Source organism: Delphinus delphis, chromosome 14 (genome assembly GCF_949987515.2).
Source record: "Delphinus delphis chromosome 14, mDelDel1.2, whole genome shotgun sequence".
Taxonomy (NCBI): Eukaryota; Metazoa; Chordata; class Mammalia; order Artiodactyla; family Delphinidae; genus Delphinus; species Delphinus delphis.
In genome coordinates, this window is record NC_082696.1 from 67999609 (window position 1) to 68017900 (window position 18292).

The 18292-nt window shown below is 39.8% G+C and overlaps 1 protein-coding gene and 1 pseudogene across 2 annotated transcripts in view; both read left to right on the forward strand.

Annotated features, from left to right (window-relative positions):
- RARS2 (arginyl-tRNA synthetase 2, mitochondrial) overlaps positions 1–18292 on the forward strand; it is a 96602-nt gene that overhangs the window by 66418 nt on the left and 11892 nt on the right. The window contains exons 10-21 of one of the 2 annotated variants that reach the window (XM_060030248.1): positions 607–713; positions 4260–4355; positions 8055–8115; positions 9662–9738; positions 10239–10363; positions 10963–11030; positions 11115–11224; positions 11678–11773; positions 12708–12782; positions 14148–14211; positions 14689–14760; positions 18153–18289. In XM_060030248.1, the coding sequence (XP_059886231.1) occupies positions 607–713; positions 4260–4355; positions 8055–8115; positions 9662–9738; positions 10239–10363; positions 10963–11030; positions 11115–11224; positions 11678–11773; positions 12708–12782; positions 14148–14211; positions 14689–14760; positions 18153–18260 (1059 nt within the window). In that variant the 3' untranslated portion in view covers positions 18261–18289. Of the gene's footprint in view, positions 1–606; positions 714–4259; positions 4356–8054; positions 8116–9661; positions 9739–10238; positions 10364–10962; positions 11031–11114; positions 11225–11677; positions 11774–12707; positions 12783–14147; positions 14212–14688; positions 14808–18152; positions 18290–18292 lie in introns of those variants that run through there. The other variant, XM_060030247.1, reaches the window with a different exon arrangement.
- On the forward strand, positions 799–2509 carry LOC132437410 (Y-box-binding protein 1 pseudogene; annotated as a pseudogene).

Consider the following 18292-nt stretch of genomic DNA (forward strand, 5'->3'; position numbering starts at 1 on the left):
GATTAAACAAACTCGAGGCAGTGCAAATTCAACAAGAATATATACAGTCTGTTAGGTGGTGATGATGTATGGAGAAAAGTGAAGCAGGGGAGGGGGGGATCAGGGGTGCTGTCTGAAGAGAGTTTCAGCAAAGATCCCACATGGCTGGAGTAAGGAAGCAAGATGAAGAAAAGTGAGAGAGGGGTTGGAGAGGTTGGAGAGTGGGGTGGGATGTAGGACATTTTCCAGGACTGTCCAGTCTAGCTTCCTGCTGCAGTGGAAACGTTCTGGATCTTTGCTGTCCAATATGGTAGCCTCTAGCCACATGTGGCCGGTGAGCACTTGAAGTGTGAGTAGCGTAACTGAGAAAGTAAATCTTCAATTTTCCTTAATTTGAATTTGAATAGCCATATGTGTCCAGCAACTCCCACGTTGGACAGCACAGTACTGCTGTGAGGGCTTGACCGTGCGGGGAACCGTTAGGAAGGTTTGAGTCACGGAGTAACTTGATTTCATTCTTATTTTCCCCATCTGTCTGACAGACTGTAGAACATCCTATTTTGTCTTAGGGTAAGATAATAGGACACATGCGTAACTTTTTTTTCTTTTGTTTCCAAATCCTTTTAGCGTCTAGGAGTACACTTTGATGAATATTCAGGAGAATCATTTTATCGTGAAAAGTCTCAAGAAGTCTTAAAGTTGCTGGACAGTAAAGGACTCCTACAGAAAACAATGTATGACCAGGTTACTATTCTTCAGAAAGTTATTCATTCTGCTTTGAAGTTGGTATTGACGTTTTCTCTCAGTAAGGAGAGCAGAATGTCGTGTGCAGCCTTCCTGGCATTTTTTTACAGTGCTTTTTGCTCTTCAGAGTACTTTCCCACATGCTGTCTCTTGCTGCCATAGCAAAATCCTGGTAAGCTTGGGAGAAAGAATATTATCTTGTTACATATGAGGAAACAAGCACAGAAAGTATAAGTGACCTGCCTAAGGTCACACCAGCTGATAATGGTATAACTGGAAAAGGGAAATAGAACGCTTTGTACTCAACCCTGCCTTTTTAAAAAGATTCCATCCTGTTCCAAAAGGATTTAAAGCAATTTATAAAAACAGGTATACTGAGTTCGATGGGTAGTGGGAGCGGAGAGCAGCCCCCAGAGAGCCCCGAGCAGCCTCACCGCCGCCGCCGGCCTGGTTGCCATCACAGCCCGGGAGGAGCCGCAGCCGTGAGCAGCGAGGCCGACACCCAGAAGCCGCCCTCAGCGCTGCCGACACCGAGCCCGGCACGACGGGCTGCGGCGCAGGAGGCGGCGGCCCCGGCAGTCTCGCATCGGCGGCACCTGCCGGCCGGGGACAAGAAGGTCATCGCAGCGAAGGTTCTGGGAACATAAAATGGTTCAGTGTAAGAAACGGATATGGCTTCAGCAACAGGAACGACACCAAGGAAGATGAAGGTGTACACCGGACTGCCGTAAAGAAGAACCCGAGAAGTGCCTTCGCGGCGTAGGAGACGGAGAGACTGCGGGGCGAAGAGGGTGCGGGCAGCAGACGTTGCAGGCCCTGGGGTGTCCAGCGCAAGGCGGTACACGTGCACCAGCCCGTAACCATCACAGCCGCTCTTCGCGTCACAGGGGGCCTCCATGCAACCTCCAGCAGAATTACCGGGACAGCGAGAGAGGGGAAAAGACGGAGGGATTCGAGAGTGCCCCCAAAGGCCGGGCCCGACAGCAGCGGCCCTACCGCAGGCGCCGGCGCCCACCTTACTGCATGCGGAGACCCTATGGACGTCAACCACAGCGTTCCACCCTCCTGTGCGGGGAGAGGTGATGGAGGGTGCTGACAACCAGGGTGCAGGAGAACAAGATAGACCAGTGAGACAGAATATGTATCGGGGTTATAGACCACCGTTCCGCAGGGGCCCTCCTCGCCAAAGACAGCACAGAGAGGACGGCAGTGAAGAAGATAAGGAAAATCAAGGAGATAGGAGACCCAAGGTCAGCAGCCCCCTCAATGTCGGTACCGCCGCAACTTCAGTTACAGACGCAGACGCCCAGAAAACCCTAAACCCAAGATGGCGAAGAGACACAAGCAGCCGATCCACCAGCTGAGAATGCGTCCGCTCCCGAGGCTGAGCAGGGTGGGGCTGAGTAAATGCCGGCTTACCATCTCTACCGTCATCCGGTTTAGTCGTGCAACAAGAAGAAATGAATATGAAATTCCAGCAATAAGAAATGAACAAAAGATAGGAGATGAAGACCTTAAGTGCTTGCTTTTTGACTGTTGACCAGATAACTAGAACTATCTGCATTATCTATGCAGCATGGGGTTTTTATTATTTTTACCTAAAGACGCCCCTTTTTGGTAATGACAAACGTGTTTTTAAAAAAAAAACAAAACTGGATTTTCTCAATACACCTTTAAAGGATTTTAAATTGTTTCATATCTGGTCGAGTTGAGATTTTTAAGAACCTCATTTAATTTATAATAGAAGTTTACAGCTTGATTTTTTTCAAAAAGTCAACAAACTGCAAGCACCTGTTAATAAAGGTCTTAAATAATTTAAAAAAAAAAAAAAGGTATACTACAACCCCAAGGTTTTGAAAGAGTAAAATGAGGAAATCAAGAAGCAGGGCAGAAAAAAATAGGACGTCAGGGATGATATTAGTACATCATGTAACACGCACTGGGATTCTGCTTCTTTGCTTAAGGTAGATTTCTAATTTAGCTTTGAGCTTCCTGTCAGCCGAACAGAAATGGCACCATTCATAGGCGCCCAGCCATGTGTAACACAGAAGCAAACCAGTTGCTTAGAAGTGCCATTTTTCCAGATGGCCAGCAAACACATGAAAAGATTCTCAGCATCACTAATTATTAGAGAAATGCAAATCGAAAGTACAACGACATATCACCTGACACTGGTCAGAATGACCATCATCAAAAAATCTACAAACTGTTGGAGAGGGTGTGGAGAAAGGGGAACCCTCATAAACTGTTGGTGGGAATGTAAATTGATACAGCCAGTATGGAAAACAGTATGGAGGTTCCTTAAAAAACTAAAAATAGAGCTACCATATGATCCAGCAATCCCACTACTGGGCATATACCCAGACAAAACTATAATTCAAAAAAAAACACATGCACCCCAATGTTCATAGCAGCACAATTTACAGTAGCCAGGACATGGAAGCAACCTAAATGTCCATAGAGGAATGGATAAAGAAGACATGGTACATATATACAATGGAATATTACTCAGCCATAAAAAGGAATGAAGTGGGGTCATTTGTAGAGATGTGGACAGACCTAGGGAGTGTCATACAGAGTGAAATAAGTCAGAAAGAGAAAAGCAAATATCGTATAATAATGTATATATGTGGAATCTAGAAAAATGGTATAGATGATCTTATTTGCAAAGTATAAATAGAAACACAGACATAGAGAACAAATGTATGGATACCAAGGTGGGAAGAGGTGGGGAGGGAGGAATTGGGGGACTGAGATTGACACATATACATTATTGATGCTATGTATAAAGTAGACAACTGATGGGAACGTACTGTATAGCACAGGGAACTCCTACCTAATGCACTGTGGTAACCTAAATGGGAGGGAAGTCCAAAAGGGAGGGGATATCTGCATGTGTATGGCTGATTCATTCTGTTGTGCAGTGGAGGCTAACACAACATTGTAAAGCAGCCATATTCCAATAAAAATTAATTTTTAAAGAAGTGCCATTTTTCATAGTAACAAAGAGCTCGTCATCCTTATAAGAAAGACATGGAGAATGTGGCTCACAACATCCTCAGTGATGTCCTTAAGGACAATTTTTAGATCGCCATATACAGATTCTAATTTTTGATCGGGCAGGAAAGACAGTAACAAAATTCTGTGGTTTTATTACTCAAGGGTACTTTCTTGCATGTTAAAAATTAGCCCAATATTGAGTGTTACAGTAACTTGGATTAGAAGAAGAACATGATGTTTCATGGTTAAACTGAAGTTGAAATCTCATTTTTCAACTAGTTACGTTAAAGACTTTAAGTACTTCATCCAGAGTACAGAATTTAAAATGATAAGTAAATATTAATTACAAAATACCTACTCTTAATAGGTTCATTCAAGGTCAGATTCCTTCTTATTCTTCATTGTTGGTTACACCACTTATTGCTCCTTAAGTAATAAAAATAGCTCTGGTTTGCCAAAGATAATATTATAGATATTATACTATTAATGGTTTTAATTCATTATGTTGTTTCAGAGTTACCTTTTTGCATTTCTAGAAAAGGCACAGCTGTAGTGGATCTGTCAGGAAGTGGTGACCCCTCCTCGATTTGTACTGTAATGCGAAGCGATGGGACGTCTCTCTATGCAACCAGGTTTGTGTCTTGTGTGAACCTCATCATTAGAATGCAAGACTTCACATTCTTTGTTCTAGGTTTAATGCTAAGACAATCATTTTATTCTCAAAACTGTTACCAAATCCTGATTTCTAAAATCTTTTGTTCTCATTACTGAAAATATTTTTATTGGATTTCTGTTTATGGCCATTTATAGTTTCTGGAATGGTTTAATATCGGAAAAGAAACTGAAAAAGTGATTACAGTTAAACGTCATAGGATTTCCACAGGTGAATACATTGTTCTACAAACTATAAAATTGAAGTACCTCCTAGCCAACTATAAATATTTTATAATTGCATATTGACAGAAAATGTATACTAAACGGTGCTCATGTTGGCTCAGTGGTATCCTCACTCGGTCAAGATCATCTTATGTGCATATAAGTACCAGTCCTCATTCAGACTGTGGTAAAATAGACCGAGCGAGAAGTAGGCCGTGCCGCTTATATTTTTTCATTTGTCTCCATGACCAACCCCTGTGGAAAGGAGCAGCCTCTGTTAATCAGTAAGAACTGGGTTTATCAAGCACACTTATTTCTGGGACAAAGCTAATAGGAAGGAGAAGACAGGACCATAAAAAAAGCCACACAGGCAAACACGGCCATACTCAAGCACTGCTAGCAAAAGTTTCTAGTGTCTCCCGGGCTAGAATTTTATGTTGGATCACAAACCACTTTTGTAGCATAGTTAATGATATTTTGTTGTTGTTGTTGTTAACTACCATCATTTTTTTCCAAACAACTTTAAACAACCATCTGCCTCTCTTACTGTCCCTTAGAAAAATCATTCTTATTTTCTGTTACTTTTTGGCATTTCTTTTTATCAATTCCATACAATTGGAGTTAGGAAATGAGAAGACCCTGTATATCTAAGAGGTACATTTCTTTTTCTAGATACAAAAAAATATACAGTAGAAAATTTTTTTTGTGCCAGCTAATTATTGCTGGACAGATTAAATAAGCCTTTGAGTAGTGGTTATAAGAAATGTGTTTACTCATGTAAGCAACAGGGAATTAAATTCATTATCTTGTAATAAACTGTAGTGGAATATAATCTGCAAAAATACTGAATCACTGAAACTAACACAATATTGTAAGTCAACTATACTCAAATTTAAAAAAAGAAAGAAATGTGTTCAGAAGAGAGGCTCCATGTCATAAAGACTCTATAACTATCCTTATCTGCTATCTTTTGGGGGGCTATCATTAGGTCCAGATTTTTCTGTTTATTTTCCTTAATACCTATACTTTCCCTTTTTTCTTTGGGAGAATCATCTTTGTGCCACTTGTTGAAATGTTTGATTTTTCACCTTGCTCTAACTGTACTTGTTTCTGTCCTTTCAATGGGTTCCTTATAGAATACAGCTATGTGTGTGGTTGTAAATTAAGGGAGTTGTTATAACAGACAAAGAAGAATGCAGGAGGATACTGACAAGAGCACAGGGTGAGGCTGGAGACCTGAATTTTTGTTCTGAGACCATGACCATCACTTAACCTCTCTGGGCCATGGTTCCCTACTTTGTGAAAAGAGAGACCTGAACTAAATGACCTGGCATTTCTTCTGGCTTTTTTTTTTTTTTTTTAATGTTTATTTTTGGCTGTGTTGGGTCTTCATTGCTGTGCGCGGGCTTTCTCTAGTTGCGGCGAGCCGGCACTACTCTTCGTTGTGGTGCGTGGGCTTCTCATTGCGGTGGCTTCTCTTGTTGTGGAGCACGGGCTCGAGGCACGCAGGGTTCAGTAGTTGTGGCACACGAGCTCAGTAGTTGTGGCTCACAGGCTCTAGAGCCAGGCTCAGTAGTTGTGGGGCACGGGCTTAGTTGCTCCGAGGCATGTGGGATCTTCCCGGGCCAGGGCTCGAGTCCGTATCCCCTGCATCGGCAGGTGGATTCTTAACCACTGTACCACCAGGGAAGCCCTCTCCGGCTTTCAAATTCAGGTTCTACAAACTCAACCTAGGACTTTTTCTTATATTCATCTCTTTTTCTTTGGATTAAAAAGTTTTTCTTTGTTTTGTGCTTGGCTCAAATCAAAAAATATAATGGGGTGTATATTTGTGACTTCGTTTTGGGGATAATCTATATCAGTGTTTTACAACCTTTTTTTTAATTATAACCCTTTTCAGGAACCTTTTTAGCCATATTTTTTTATACTTGCCCATCCTCATGAAATTTTAACACCACAGATGTATCTGTATGTATTGTATGCATATATGTGCTTTATACATAAATAGAGTAAGATTTTTTTGTCCCTCACGAGACAGTTTTTGCCTCCATTCAGAACACATGCTCTGGGGACTTCTCTGGCGGTCCAGGGGTTAAGACTCCACGCTTACAATGCAGGGGGCACTTGCTCTGTTATATCTGGATCCTGAAGTAGGTACCAATGACATTTTGATGATCCCCAACATTTCAAAAGATCTAGGAACTTTAAAAATCCTCAGAATCCTCCCAGTGTCATGTATTGTTAAGCAAAAATAGCTTTAATTTTTTTCTTGCAGTTTTATTGAGATATAATTGGCATACAGCACTGTGTAAGGTGTATAATGATTTGACTTACATACGTCACGAAATGATTATCACAATAAGTTTAGTGAACATCCATCGTTTCATATAGATAACAAAACTAAAGAAATAGAAAAAAATTTTTCTTGTGATGAGAACTCTTAGGGTTTACTCTCTTAACATTAACTTTCATATATAACATACAGCAGTGTTAATTCTATTTATCATTTTGTACTTTACATCCCTAGTACTTATTTATCTTATAACTGGGAGTTTGTACCTTTTGACCACCTTCATCCAATTCCCCCTCTCTCTGTCCCTTGCCTCTGAAATTCTACAAATCCTATCTCTTTTTCTATGAGTTTATTTGGTTTTGAATTATAATTGACCTACAACACTACGTTAGTTCCTGTTACACAACATAGTGATTTGGTATTTCTATATATTCAAAATGATCACCATGGTGAGTCTAGTTATGATATGTCACCATACAAAGATATTATATAGTTATTAATATGTTCCCCACAAGTTAATTAGCTCTAATTTTAAAATTCAATATTTAAATAATTTTCACCTAAAATTTTTCACTTAAAATTTTATAGTTTATGGTTTGTTTTTAAATATTTTGTACTGTGTGCAGACTGGGTATTTTGTCCTTAACCAGAGATAAGAGGTAAGTGGAATTTTTGTCAAAGGAATTTATGGTCTTTTTAAATGCTTTAGAAAGTATTGCTTTCGAATGATCCAAGACGTTGGAAGAGTAGCTAGAAGATACTGTATCACCGATGTTTTAAATATGTTCTTTAAGAAAGTATATTGCAGAAAAGTGACAGGAAAGTAATTCTTTCCAGTAGAGGCTTAATTAACGAATCATAAAACATTTACCTACAAACACCTTGCCTAGAGCTATTTAGTTGTTATTACTACTTGTCCCAGAGCTTTTATTTATTTTTTATCTTTTCACAGCACTTTCATAATTCTTTTCCCAAAGCTGTTTTTGTTATTACTATCTTGTATCAAAGTATGGTACTGGGATTATATAAGCATGGGTACTATACCCGAGGCTTGGAATAACAGTAGTTCTTAATGAGAAAAGCCTCATTACTATTAAATAGGTAAAACAAATTATTACCCAGATCTGCTTAGTAACTCTTAATCTATGGCCATTTTTTTCAGAGATCTTGCAGCTGCTATAGATCGAATGGACAAATATAATTTTGATAAAATGATTTATGTGGTAAGTAATCACAATAAAGAACAAAAGGTTATGATCCCTACTTCATGAAAACTGCAAAGATAGATATTGAATGCCTTGTTGAAAAACTAGGCAAAAATAATTTTCTCAAACTATAGAAAGCATTCAATGTTAAGTGTATGTATGATGGCAAACACTGTGTTTAAAAAAAAAACTTAAAATTAAAAAGTTCACATTGCTTCATAGTATAAAAACCCAAAAATTACCCAAATGAATGGTTATGTGTAATAAATATGTACATGTCACTATAATACATTTCTTTAAAATAACTTTCTATTTTAAATATTTTAGGACTCACGGAAGTTTCAAAATGGTAGAGTTTCCATGTAGCCTTCAGTCTTCTCCAAAGATAATAACTTACATAACCATGGTACTTTGTCTATACCAGGAAACTAACATTGGTAGAGACCTTAGTTAAATTTCACCAATTTTTACACACGCTTGTGTATGGGCATGGTGGAGGGGGGTATGAAATTTTATCACATGTAGATTCATGTAACCATCACCACATTCAGAATACAAAACTGTTCCATCACAAAACAACCTCTCTTATGGCAACCACTTAATAATCATGCGTTCCTCCAACCCTAACCACTGGCAACCAGTGCTCTGTTCTCCATCATACCATCTTGTCACTTTGAGAATGTTATATAAATGGAACCACATTAGGTAACTTTTTTTTTTTTTTTTTTTTTGGCAGTGTTGGGTTTTTGTTGCTGCGCGTGGGCTTTCTCTAGTTGCAGCGAGTGGGGGCTACTCTTCGTTGCAATGCACAGGCTTCTCATTGCAGTGGCTTCTCATTGCAGAGCATGGGCTCTAGGTGCACGGGCTTCAGTAGTTGTAGCACATGGGCTCAGTAGTTGTGGCTTGCGGGCTCTAGAGCACAGGCTCAGTAGTTGTGGTGCACGGGCTTAGTTGCTCCGCAGCATGTGGGATCTTCCCGGATCAGGGTTCGAACCCGTGTCCCCTGCATTGGCAGGCGGATTCTTAACCACTGCGCCACCAGGGAAGTCCCACATTAGGTAACATTTTGAGGTTGGCTGTTTTCACTTAGCATAATGAATGCCCTTGAGATCCACCCAAACTATTGCATGTGTCAGTAGTTTGTTCCTTTTATGCTGAGTAATATTCTAGTCTCCCCTTCCTTTCTTTCTGTGTGCAACCTCCCTTTCCCCGAAGGAAAAAAAAAGTTGCTATTAAATATATTTTTAGAGCTTAGCTTTGGCCTTCTTGGAGCTAAAGGTCATAACAGCTGAGAGAGGAGGAATTTAGATAGAAAACTCACAAGGTTAAATTTCATGTTCCCTCCTGGCTCAGTGGAGTGCTGCAGCTCTTACTTCCTTCTCTTCTAGAGGACTCACCTTAGACCTTCTTCTGGTGGCATCTGCTTTGTGTGCTTATTTAAAACATATCCACTGACAGTGACTCTAGTCTGTCAAAACTCAAATATTTTAATTTGATTTATGTCCAACCTATTGTAGATTAACTTATCAGTGTTCTTTTATTTTAAATAAATTTTTTTCTCAAGACAGATAAAGGGCAAAAAAAGCATTTTCAGCAAGTGTTTCAAATGCTGCAGATCATGGGATATGACTGGGCAGAAAGGTACCGTACTGTCTGCATGGTTCTTAATTGCCTGCTCAAGATTAAAGTTTTGCTAGGTCAGCCATGTCCAAAAGTGTAGCAAATTGTTAAAGATTTTCATTCAAAATTCACTTCTTTGTTTCAAGATGTTAGTGTGAAAAAACAGATTTGTTCTTTGTGCTAATTTTTGTCCTGATTATATTAATTTCTAGCTTATAAACATTTAATAAATGGTTTTATTAGACATCTCTCAGTGGCTTGATTTTCAAAATTCTTAATTCCCATCTCCTTTTTTTCATAAAGGCAACTAGTAATTTAATCATATGCTAGTGATTATGAAATGAAGCTGTGTGTTTAACATCTTCTGTGGCATACGTCACAGCATATTTCAATTTATAAATTTTTTAAAACCTCTCTATGAGAGTTAAAGTTAAGACTGTTCTCTATAAGGGTATTGTTATATTCTTTGATCACCAGCTCCTTTTCAGTTTTCAGTGAACTAAGTGCCTTCTCCATTTTAGGTGCCAGCACGTGCCCTTTGGGGTAGTGCAGGGAATGAAGACTCGAAGAGGAGATGTTACTTTTCTGGAAGATGTTCTAAATGAGATTCGATTGAGGATGCTACAGAACATGGCTTCTGCTAAGAGTGAATTCATTTTTTTGTTGTTACAGACAGAACTTACGTGCACTTTTATGTTTTGCTGGACTTCTGTGCAGTGTGATTTATTATGACCATCCCTCCATTGAACTTTCATAAACCTTGGCACAAATAGCTTTGCTAATTCGAGGTGCCAGAATTTCTAGACTTGCTGCTGGGCTGTTACGCAGTTTAGTAATGGGAATTGATACACCCTGAGCCTCTTTTCCTGGGCAGCTTCAGCATTGTCACTCCACGGTTGGAGTGCTTGTGCAAAGTTCCTGTGTTCCATAATCAGAAGCAAGTCCCAAGTCCTTATGGCTTTGTTTAACCTTCACCTTTGGAAAAATAAGTACCAGCTCTATCTAATGTCTTCCAAGGGATATTTGTAAGAAAAATAAATTCGTGTTTCTTCCCTTTTAACAAAGGCTTGAAAACATCATTATCAAAGTTAAATCAGCCCACATTAGGACAGTTAATTGCCTGCTGTACACCTGTTTATTCTTGATGCTGTCAGCGTATGGTTTTGTTAGGTTTTATCTCCACTTTAGTCCCGGATTCTGTACAGTTTCATGCAAGGTTAAAGTAGCTGCCTTTGTCTATTTCAGCCACCAGAGAGCTGGAGAACCCCCAGGAGACAGCAGAGAGGGTGGGGCTCGCAGCCCTCATCATTCAGGTCTGTGAAGACTGCTTCCCGGGAGAGTCTTTTATTTGATACTGGGACAGATCCCAGCGCTGAAGATTTCCTCTGTCATTTTAGGACTTCAGAGGTTTCCTGTTATCTGACTATCAGTTCAGCTGGGATCGTGTTTTCCAGAGTCGCGGGGACACAGGGGTCTTCCTGCAGTACACACACGCCCGCCTCCACAGGTGAGAAGAGTCTGCAGGGAAACACTGGGCCGCTCTGTCCTTCCCAGGGTGGGGTCTGGATGGAGCGATTCCGAGACCAAAGGCCCTGTTTTCTGGGCTTCTCCGACATCTCACATTCAAAACTAGTTGAAGTACAGTGGACCTCTGATTATGTTTGGGTCTTGTGGGGTTTTTTAAACATTTATGTATTGCACACCTATGAAACGAAATGCTTTTATATATATTATGTTATTTAGTACTCAGAATAACCCTGCTAAAGAGTATACTCCGTTTTCAGATGAAGAAACAGATGTAGGGAAAACTGAGGCATCGGGTCAAATGATGGTAGCTTCCGAGTCTAGGACTATATTAAGGAAAGCAAGACTGTGCGTTATGAGGTGATGTTCATCATTTGCAACTGAGTCCTAGGATGACTTGTTTAATCCTTTGTTGTGTTTAAACTTGTGATAACAGTTTGGAAGAGACTTTTGGATGTGGTTATCTAAATGACTTCAACACTGCTTGCTTACAAGAGCCACAATCTGTTTCCATTCTCCAGCATCTTCTCAGGTACAGTTTCCTAACATTATCAAGTCTGCTTCTGCTCCGTGAAATAACTGTTGTAGTTTGCTGACCACTGGAATCAACAGGCCAGTGACTCTAGACAGCGCTTTTCCAAAGGTGTGACCAAAAAGTGATTGCCTGCCCTTTGGGAGCAGACAGAGGGCATGCTCACGGCTAATCCTTGGGCTTAAAAAATATTATCACCATTGAATTAGCCCAGCTGTCTAACATCCTTTAGGTCATGGTGTGAGAACGTAAAGGCTGGTAAAAGCATAACCTTTTAGTGTAGAAACGATCATCTTCTCACCCTCTGTGATAAGTGAAGGAAAATCCCTGCCTTTGTGCACCATCCCTGAGACCATAAGCCCTTCATTTGCCTCTTGGTTTCAGTTCAGCTTCAAATACACTGGACAAGAGATCATACTTCTGAGCTCTCATGAGCATTATCGGTGAAGCCAGACTTGTCAGGAGAGACTGACGAATATCTGGAAGGGATATGGAGGGTTAACAACAAGGCCTATTTCTCTGATTGCCACACAGTGGTCAGTGGTTCTTTCTTGGGATGAGGGGTGAGTTTACTAACATTTGGCTAATTTGTGAGGAAAAATAAGCCAACCTGGTTTTCCTGGCAGTGAGTAGACTCTTGTTTGCTAGATTATGTTCCTAAGCATGGCTAGAGGCTTTGTACGTTTAACAGCCATGATTTGAGTCCTTGCTTTGGGCTAGGCCTATGGGATCTCAAGGTGATTTAGAAAGTACCTGCCATCAAGGAACTTGTAAGAAAGAAAGATGTGCCTTTACCTTCAAATTTACACAAGGTCTTTTTTCATATATCTTCTACCATTAATGATATCAAGTCAGCCTTATATCGTAGATCTTAGCTTGGTGTAGTATGAGCCCAGCCTTCCCCTGCCAACCACTCCTGTCATCTTTCTTTTAGGTTCGATGAGGTGCTTTATAGGTCAGCCCAAGACCTTCAACCCAGGCATATTGTCAGTTACCTTCTAACTCTAAGGTATGTTATAAACTTGCTATTTGGGGGTATTAAAAGACATTTGATATGACAAAGGACCTTTCTTTCATCTAAAGGTCTCTTATAGACAAATCCATTGGCCTAAAAAATTTTATGCCTTAAGTTACAGGAATTCTTGCTTCATCTTTGCAAATTAGCAGTTAATATTCATTCATTCATTCATGCAGTGATTGAAGGTCTGGTCACTGGAGTCTAGTGAACGGGAACCGATAGGTACATCATGGGTGGTCATAGTACAGCATGTGTTAGGATAGATTGGACATGAGGGGCAATGTTAGGGCACTTAGCCCAGCCTTGAGGGTTCAGAGAGGGCTTCTCAGAGGAGAGGAGTAGATGTCAGTCAGGAGAAGCAAGGTGGCAGAGGAGGGAAAAGCCCAGAGTTGAGCAAGAACATGATCCATTAAAAGCACTTCTGGGAGAACAACTGTGTTCTGTACTAAGGCGTTCTGACTTATTTTCAGGGCAGTGGGGTCCATGAAAAGGTTTTAAGCAGAGGCACAGAAAAGTCAGTCTGATGGAGGGTAGAGAATGAATTGGAAAGCGAGTAGATGACACTTGGATAGAAATTTCATGGTGGCTGTTTTAGAAAGTTTGAATAGAGGTTGAGTTTTATAGCAACAGTTGTATCTTCTCATAAAGCTATTTAAGAAAGGAAGTGTTTGCTTTTACTCAAGATTTACTGAAATCAAAGGTTTATTGGGACTTCTTCCTTGAATATGCTTTTTACCTTTCTTCCCCAGATTTATAGATTTTTTTTCCTGTAATTTCCACTTAGACATATAGAGATGAAGAAGCCAGAAAGTCTTATTAAATGTCACTTAATCATTGAAACTAATGTCATAAGCATCATTTCTCTGGCACTGTTCTTGCTGCCATAACCTAAACAGAAAAAATATTTTAAAGAAGAGTGGCCAGTGTATGCAGAGTGGATTGATAACTAGTCTTACCCCACCTCCTCCCAGTACAGAAGGAGACAGGCCAGACCGTGTTATACATTTCATCTTGAGGGATGCCTAAATAAGGGAAAACTAATTATTAGAAAAGAATCCCCTATACTTGTAAAACTAACAATGAAATCAAAATCTTAAGAACAATGAAACTAATCATAATATCACCTGGTATTAGTAGAACCAGGACCAAAAATCTAAAACCGGAGTTTAGTGTGTTTCACTTTGCCAGTTATTGAAAAGCAGTGAATTCAGCCTCAACTTCCCAACTTTGGAAATATCCTTTAGTGGCTCTCGGCTTTGATTTCTCTAAGTTGAGGGAGTAAGATTAGATATCAAGCTTATATGTTACACAGGAAATTAGCTGGTCCTAATCATGATTATTCTCTTCCTGTTTCAGTCATCTTGCAGCGATGGCACACAAAACACTACACATAAAAAACAGTCCTCCTGAAGTGGCCGGGGTATGTTATGTCGAGTTTTGCTGTGTAATCTCTAGCATCCTCAGACTTATTACTGAGTCAGTCTTGTCAGTGTTTCTAAAATAGCATCCTGTTGTTCACCTACAGAAGTGTACTTACACACTTAAGGTAAAAATTAGAATTGGGCTGTAACAATCATTGTTACTTTCCAACATACTGGACCATGAAACACCTTTTCCTACATCAAGTGACAGGGTGATTAGCTCCCCTTATCTGAAGCTGTACTTTATGGAGTTACTGTTACTCCCACTCCACAGCCCTTGGGTACCAGTCTTACTATAACAAATCCTAGGAATTTGTCTTCCTTTTGCCTACAGGAAACCCTAGGGCACTTGGAGATACTGTCGTACATTAAATTAGAAGAAAGTTAGAATTACTTCTAACAGGAATTTTATCTATTCACTCACAGTTAGCCTGTTACTGAATTGACCTTGAATCATTCTTGAATTTATTTTGTAGGCCAGACTTCATCTTTTCAGAGCTGTCCGCTCAGTCCTAGCCAACGGAATGACACTTCTTGGAATAACACCTGTATGTAGGATGTAATTTCTAATTAAAATTGCTTTTAAAATACTAAATGAATTCTAGTTATCTATTCTTACATGCCTTGCTATTTAGAATAGAACTGAAACTATTATTCTATGTCAGAATCTATATTTTATTGTCCATATTTTATTAAGTGATTTATCAACTTATTAAATCTTTATCTTTTAAAAAAATCATCTGAGTTTCCTCATGGTCAATAAGTACTAAATGGACTTTTGTTAAACTAAGTTAAATCTTTTTATTTATTTATTTTTTTGCGGTACACGGGCCTCTCACTGTTGTGGCCTCTCCCATTGCGGAGCACAGGCTCCAGACGCGCAGGCTCAGCGGCCATGGCTCACGGGCCCAGCCACTCTGCGGCATATGGGATCTTCCCAGACCGGGGCATGAACCCATGTCCCCTGCATCGGCAGGCGGACTGTCAACCACTGTGCCACCAGGGAAGCCCGTTAAATCTTTTTAAAGTCATTGTGGTCTACCGGAGACAAAGGATTAGAGTTTAAACTATGGCTTGAGGGTTTTTTGTTTTTCTTTTTTAATTGAAGTATAGTTGATTTACAATATTACATTAGTTTCAGGTGTACAACATAGTGATTCAATATTTTTATAAATTAAACTCCATTTAAAGTTATTATAAAACAATGGCTATATTTTCCTGTGCTGTGCAATGTATCTTTCTTCCTTATTTTTATACATAGTAGTTTGTATCTCTTAAGCCCCTACCCCTACCTTGCTCCTCCCCCCTTCCCTCTCCCCACTGGTAACCACTAGTTTGTTCTCTACAGCTGTCAGTCTTTCTGTTTTGTTATATTCATTTGTTTGTTTTATTTCTTAGATTCCACATATAAGGGATAACGGAGTATTTGTCTTTCTCTGACTTATTTCACTAAGCATAATCTCTAGGCCCATCCACGTTGTTGGGAATAGCAAAATTTCATTCTTTTTATGGCTAATATTCATGTATATACACCACATCTTCTGTTGATGGACAGGTTACTTCCATATTTTTGCTATTGTAAACAGTGCTGCTATGAACATTGGGATGCATGTATCTTTTTGAATTAGTGTTTTTGTTTTCTTCAGATATATACCCAGGAGTGGGATTGCTGGGTCATATGGTAGCTCTATTTTTAGCTTTTTGAGGAGCCTCCATACTGTTTTCCAAAGTGGCTGCACCCATTTACATTCCCACCAACTGTGGGAGTAAAAGTCCCCTACTGTGTCTGTGCGCAAACATGCACACTCCTCGTGAGCAGTGTCCAGGCTTCCCACAGCCCTCCTGTCTCACCAGCCCTCTGACTAGCCAGGGGGCTGCCTTCCCTGTGCCAGACCCAGGGCTGGGGTGCCCAATATGTGGATCTCCACCCGTGTGATCTCCCTTTTTCTGAGTCCTCTCCCTGGGGCTCAGGTCCCAACCTGCTCACTTCTCTTCCCTTCCTACCCGATTCTGTGTGGATCTTTCTTACAGCCTTGGCTATACAGGAGTCTTTCTGCCAGTTTCCAGTTAGTTTTCAGTGAGACTGTTCCACATGTAGACAGATAAACAGGATTTTTTTTTTTACTTTTTAAAAATTTTTTATTGAAGTATAGTTGATTTACAATGTTGTGTTAATTTCTGCCGTACAGTGATTTGGTTGTACATATTCTTTTTCATATTCTTTTCCACTTATGGTTTATCACAGGATATTGAATATAGTTCCCTGTGTTATACAGTAGGACCTTGTTGTTTATCCATCCTATGTATAATAGTTTGCGTCTACTAATCCCAGACTCCCATTCCTTCCCTACCTTGGCAACCACAACTCTATTCTCTATGTATGAGTCTGTTTCTGTTTCGTAGATATGTTCATCTGTGTCATATTTTAGATTCCACATATAAGAGGTATCATAAGGTATTTGTCTTTTTCTGACTTACTTTGCTTAGAATGATAATCTCTAGGTCCATCCACGTTGCTGCAAATGGCATTATTTCATTCTTTTTTTTATGGCTGAGTAATAGTCCATTGTTTATTTATTCCACATCTTAATCCATTCATCTGTCGATGGACATTTAGGCTGTTTCCATGTCTTGGCTATTGTGCATAGTGCTGCTGTGAACATAGGCGTGAACATCTCTTTTTGAATTATAGTTTTGTCTGGTTATATGCCCAGTAGTGGGATTGCTGGATCATATGGCAATTCTATTTTTAGTTTTTTGAGGAACCTCCATACTGTTCTCCATAGTGGCTGCACCAATTTACATTCCCACCAACAGTGTAAGAGGGTTCCCTTTTCTCCACACCCTCTCCAGCACTGGTTATTTGTAGACATTTTGATGATGGCTGTTCTGGTGTGAGGTGGTACCTAATTGTAGTTTTGATTTGCATTTCTCCAATAATTAGCAATGATGAGCATCTTTTCACCACATGTAGATATATTTTTGAGGTGTTCATGGGGGGAGGTGAGTTCCACTTCCTCCTCCTCTGCCATCCAATCTCCTCTGCCTTGACATCTTACAGTGCCATTCATCCAGAAACTCTTCTTGTAACTGAGATTATCTGTTTCCATGTTTTAAAATTGATGAGGAAGAAAAATCTCAATTTTCTTAGAATTATGACTGTTCTTAATAAATTTCGGGAGAACAAAATTGAGTTTTGTCAATACAGCTGACAGCTACTCCCAGAGAACAGGTCTCATACTTTTCATGGCCGTATACAGGTAACTCTTACCAGACTATGTGAACTGGGGCATTGAACACATCTGAATAACAAGGAATTACTTTACAGATATCGAATTAGGATCTTTGTAAAAATTAGTCCATTCAACCACATTTGAAATGGAGTTTCTCAAACAGTTTCATGTATCTGCATATTGGTAAGTATATTTTGTGTGACCTGCTTAGGAAACATGAGTAGGATGTGATGTTTGATGGTTACAGCTATCCTCATCTGAGAATTTCCATTCTGATCTGTTATAATTTATTCTAACTATTGCTACTAGAAATCTTCTGAATACCAATGACAATCTAATTTTATGCATAGAGAAGCAAATTAGCATGAATTAAAGCTTCTTTAGTTGAATGAGCATAGTTTTATATTGGCAAGTATGGTATACCTTCTTAATCCTAGAAAAGACTCCAAATTTAAGTGAATTATCTTCCAGATTGTTTATTTTCTACTTAAAGTATCATCAGTATTTCACAGCACAAATCAGCCATGGAATAAAAAGTTGGGACATTTTTTACACATCCAGTATCTCCCTCCCCTTCTTTGAACAAACATTCCCCTTCCCAGATCTGTGGTAGGTTGCTTAGTATTTGGTTTTTTGGGGGGGGGGGGGGGGGGGCGGTTGTTCGTTTTTAATATCTATTTATTTATTTTGGCTGCGCCGGGCCTTAGTTGCTGCGTGTGGGATCTTCAGTTGAGACATGTGAACCCATAGTTGCAGCATGCATGCAGGATCTAGTTCCCCAACCAGGGATCGAACCTGGGCCCCTTGCATTGTGAGCATGGAGTCTTACCCACTGGACCACCAGGTA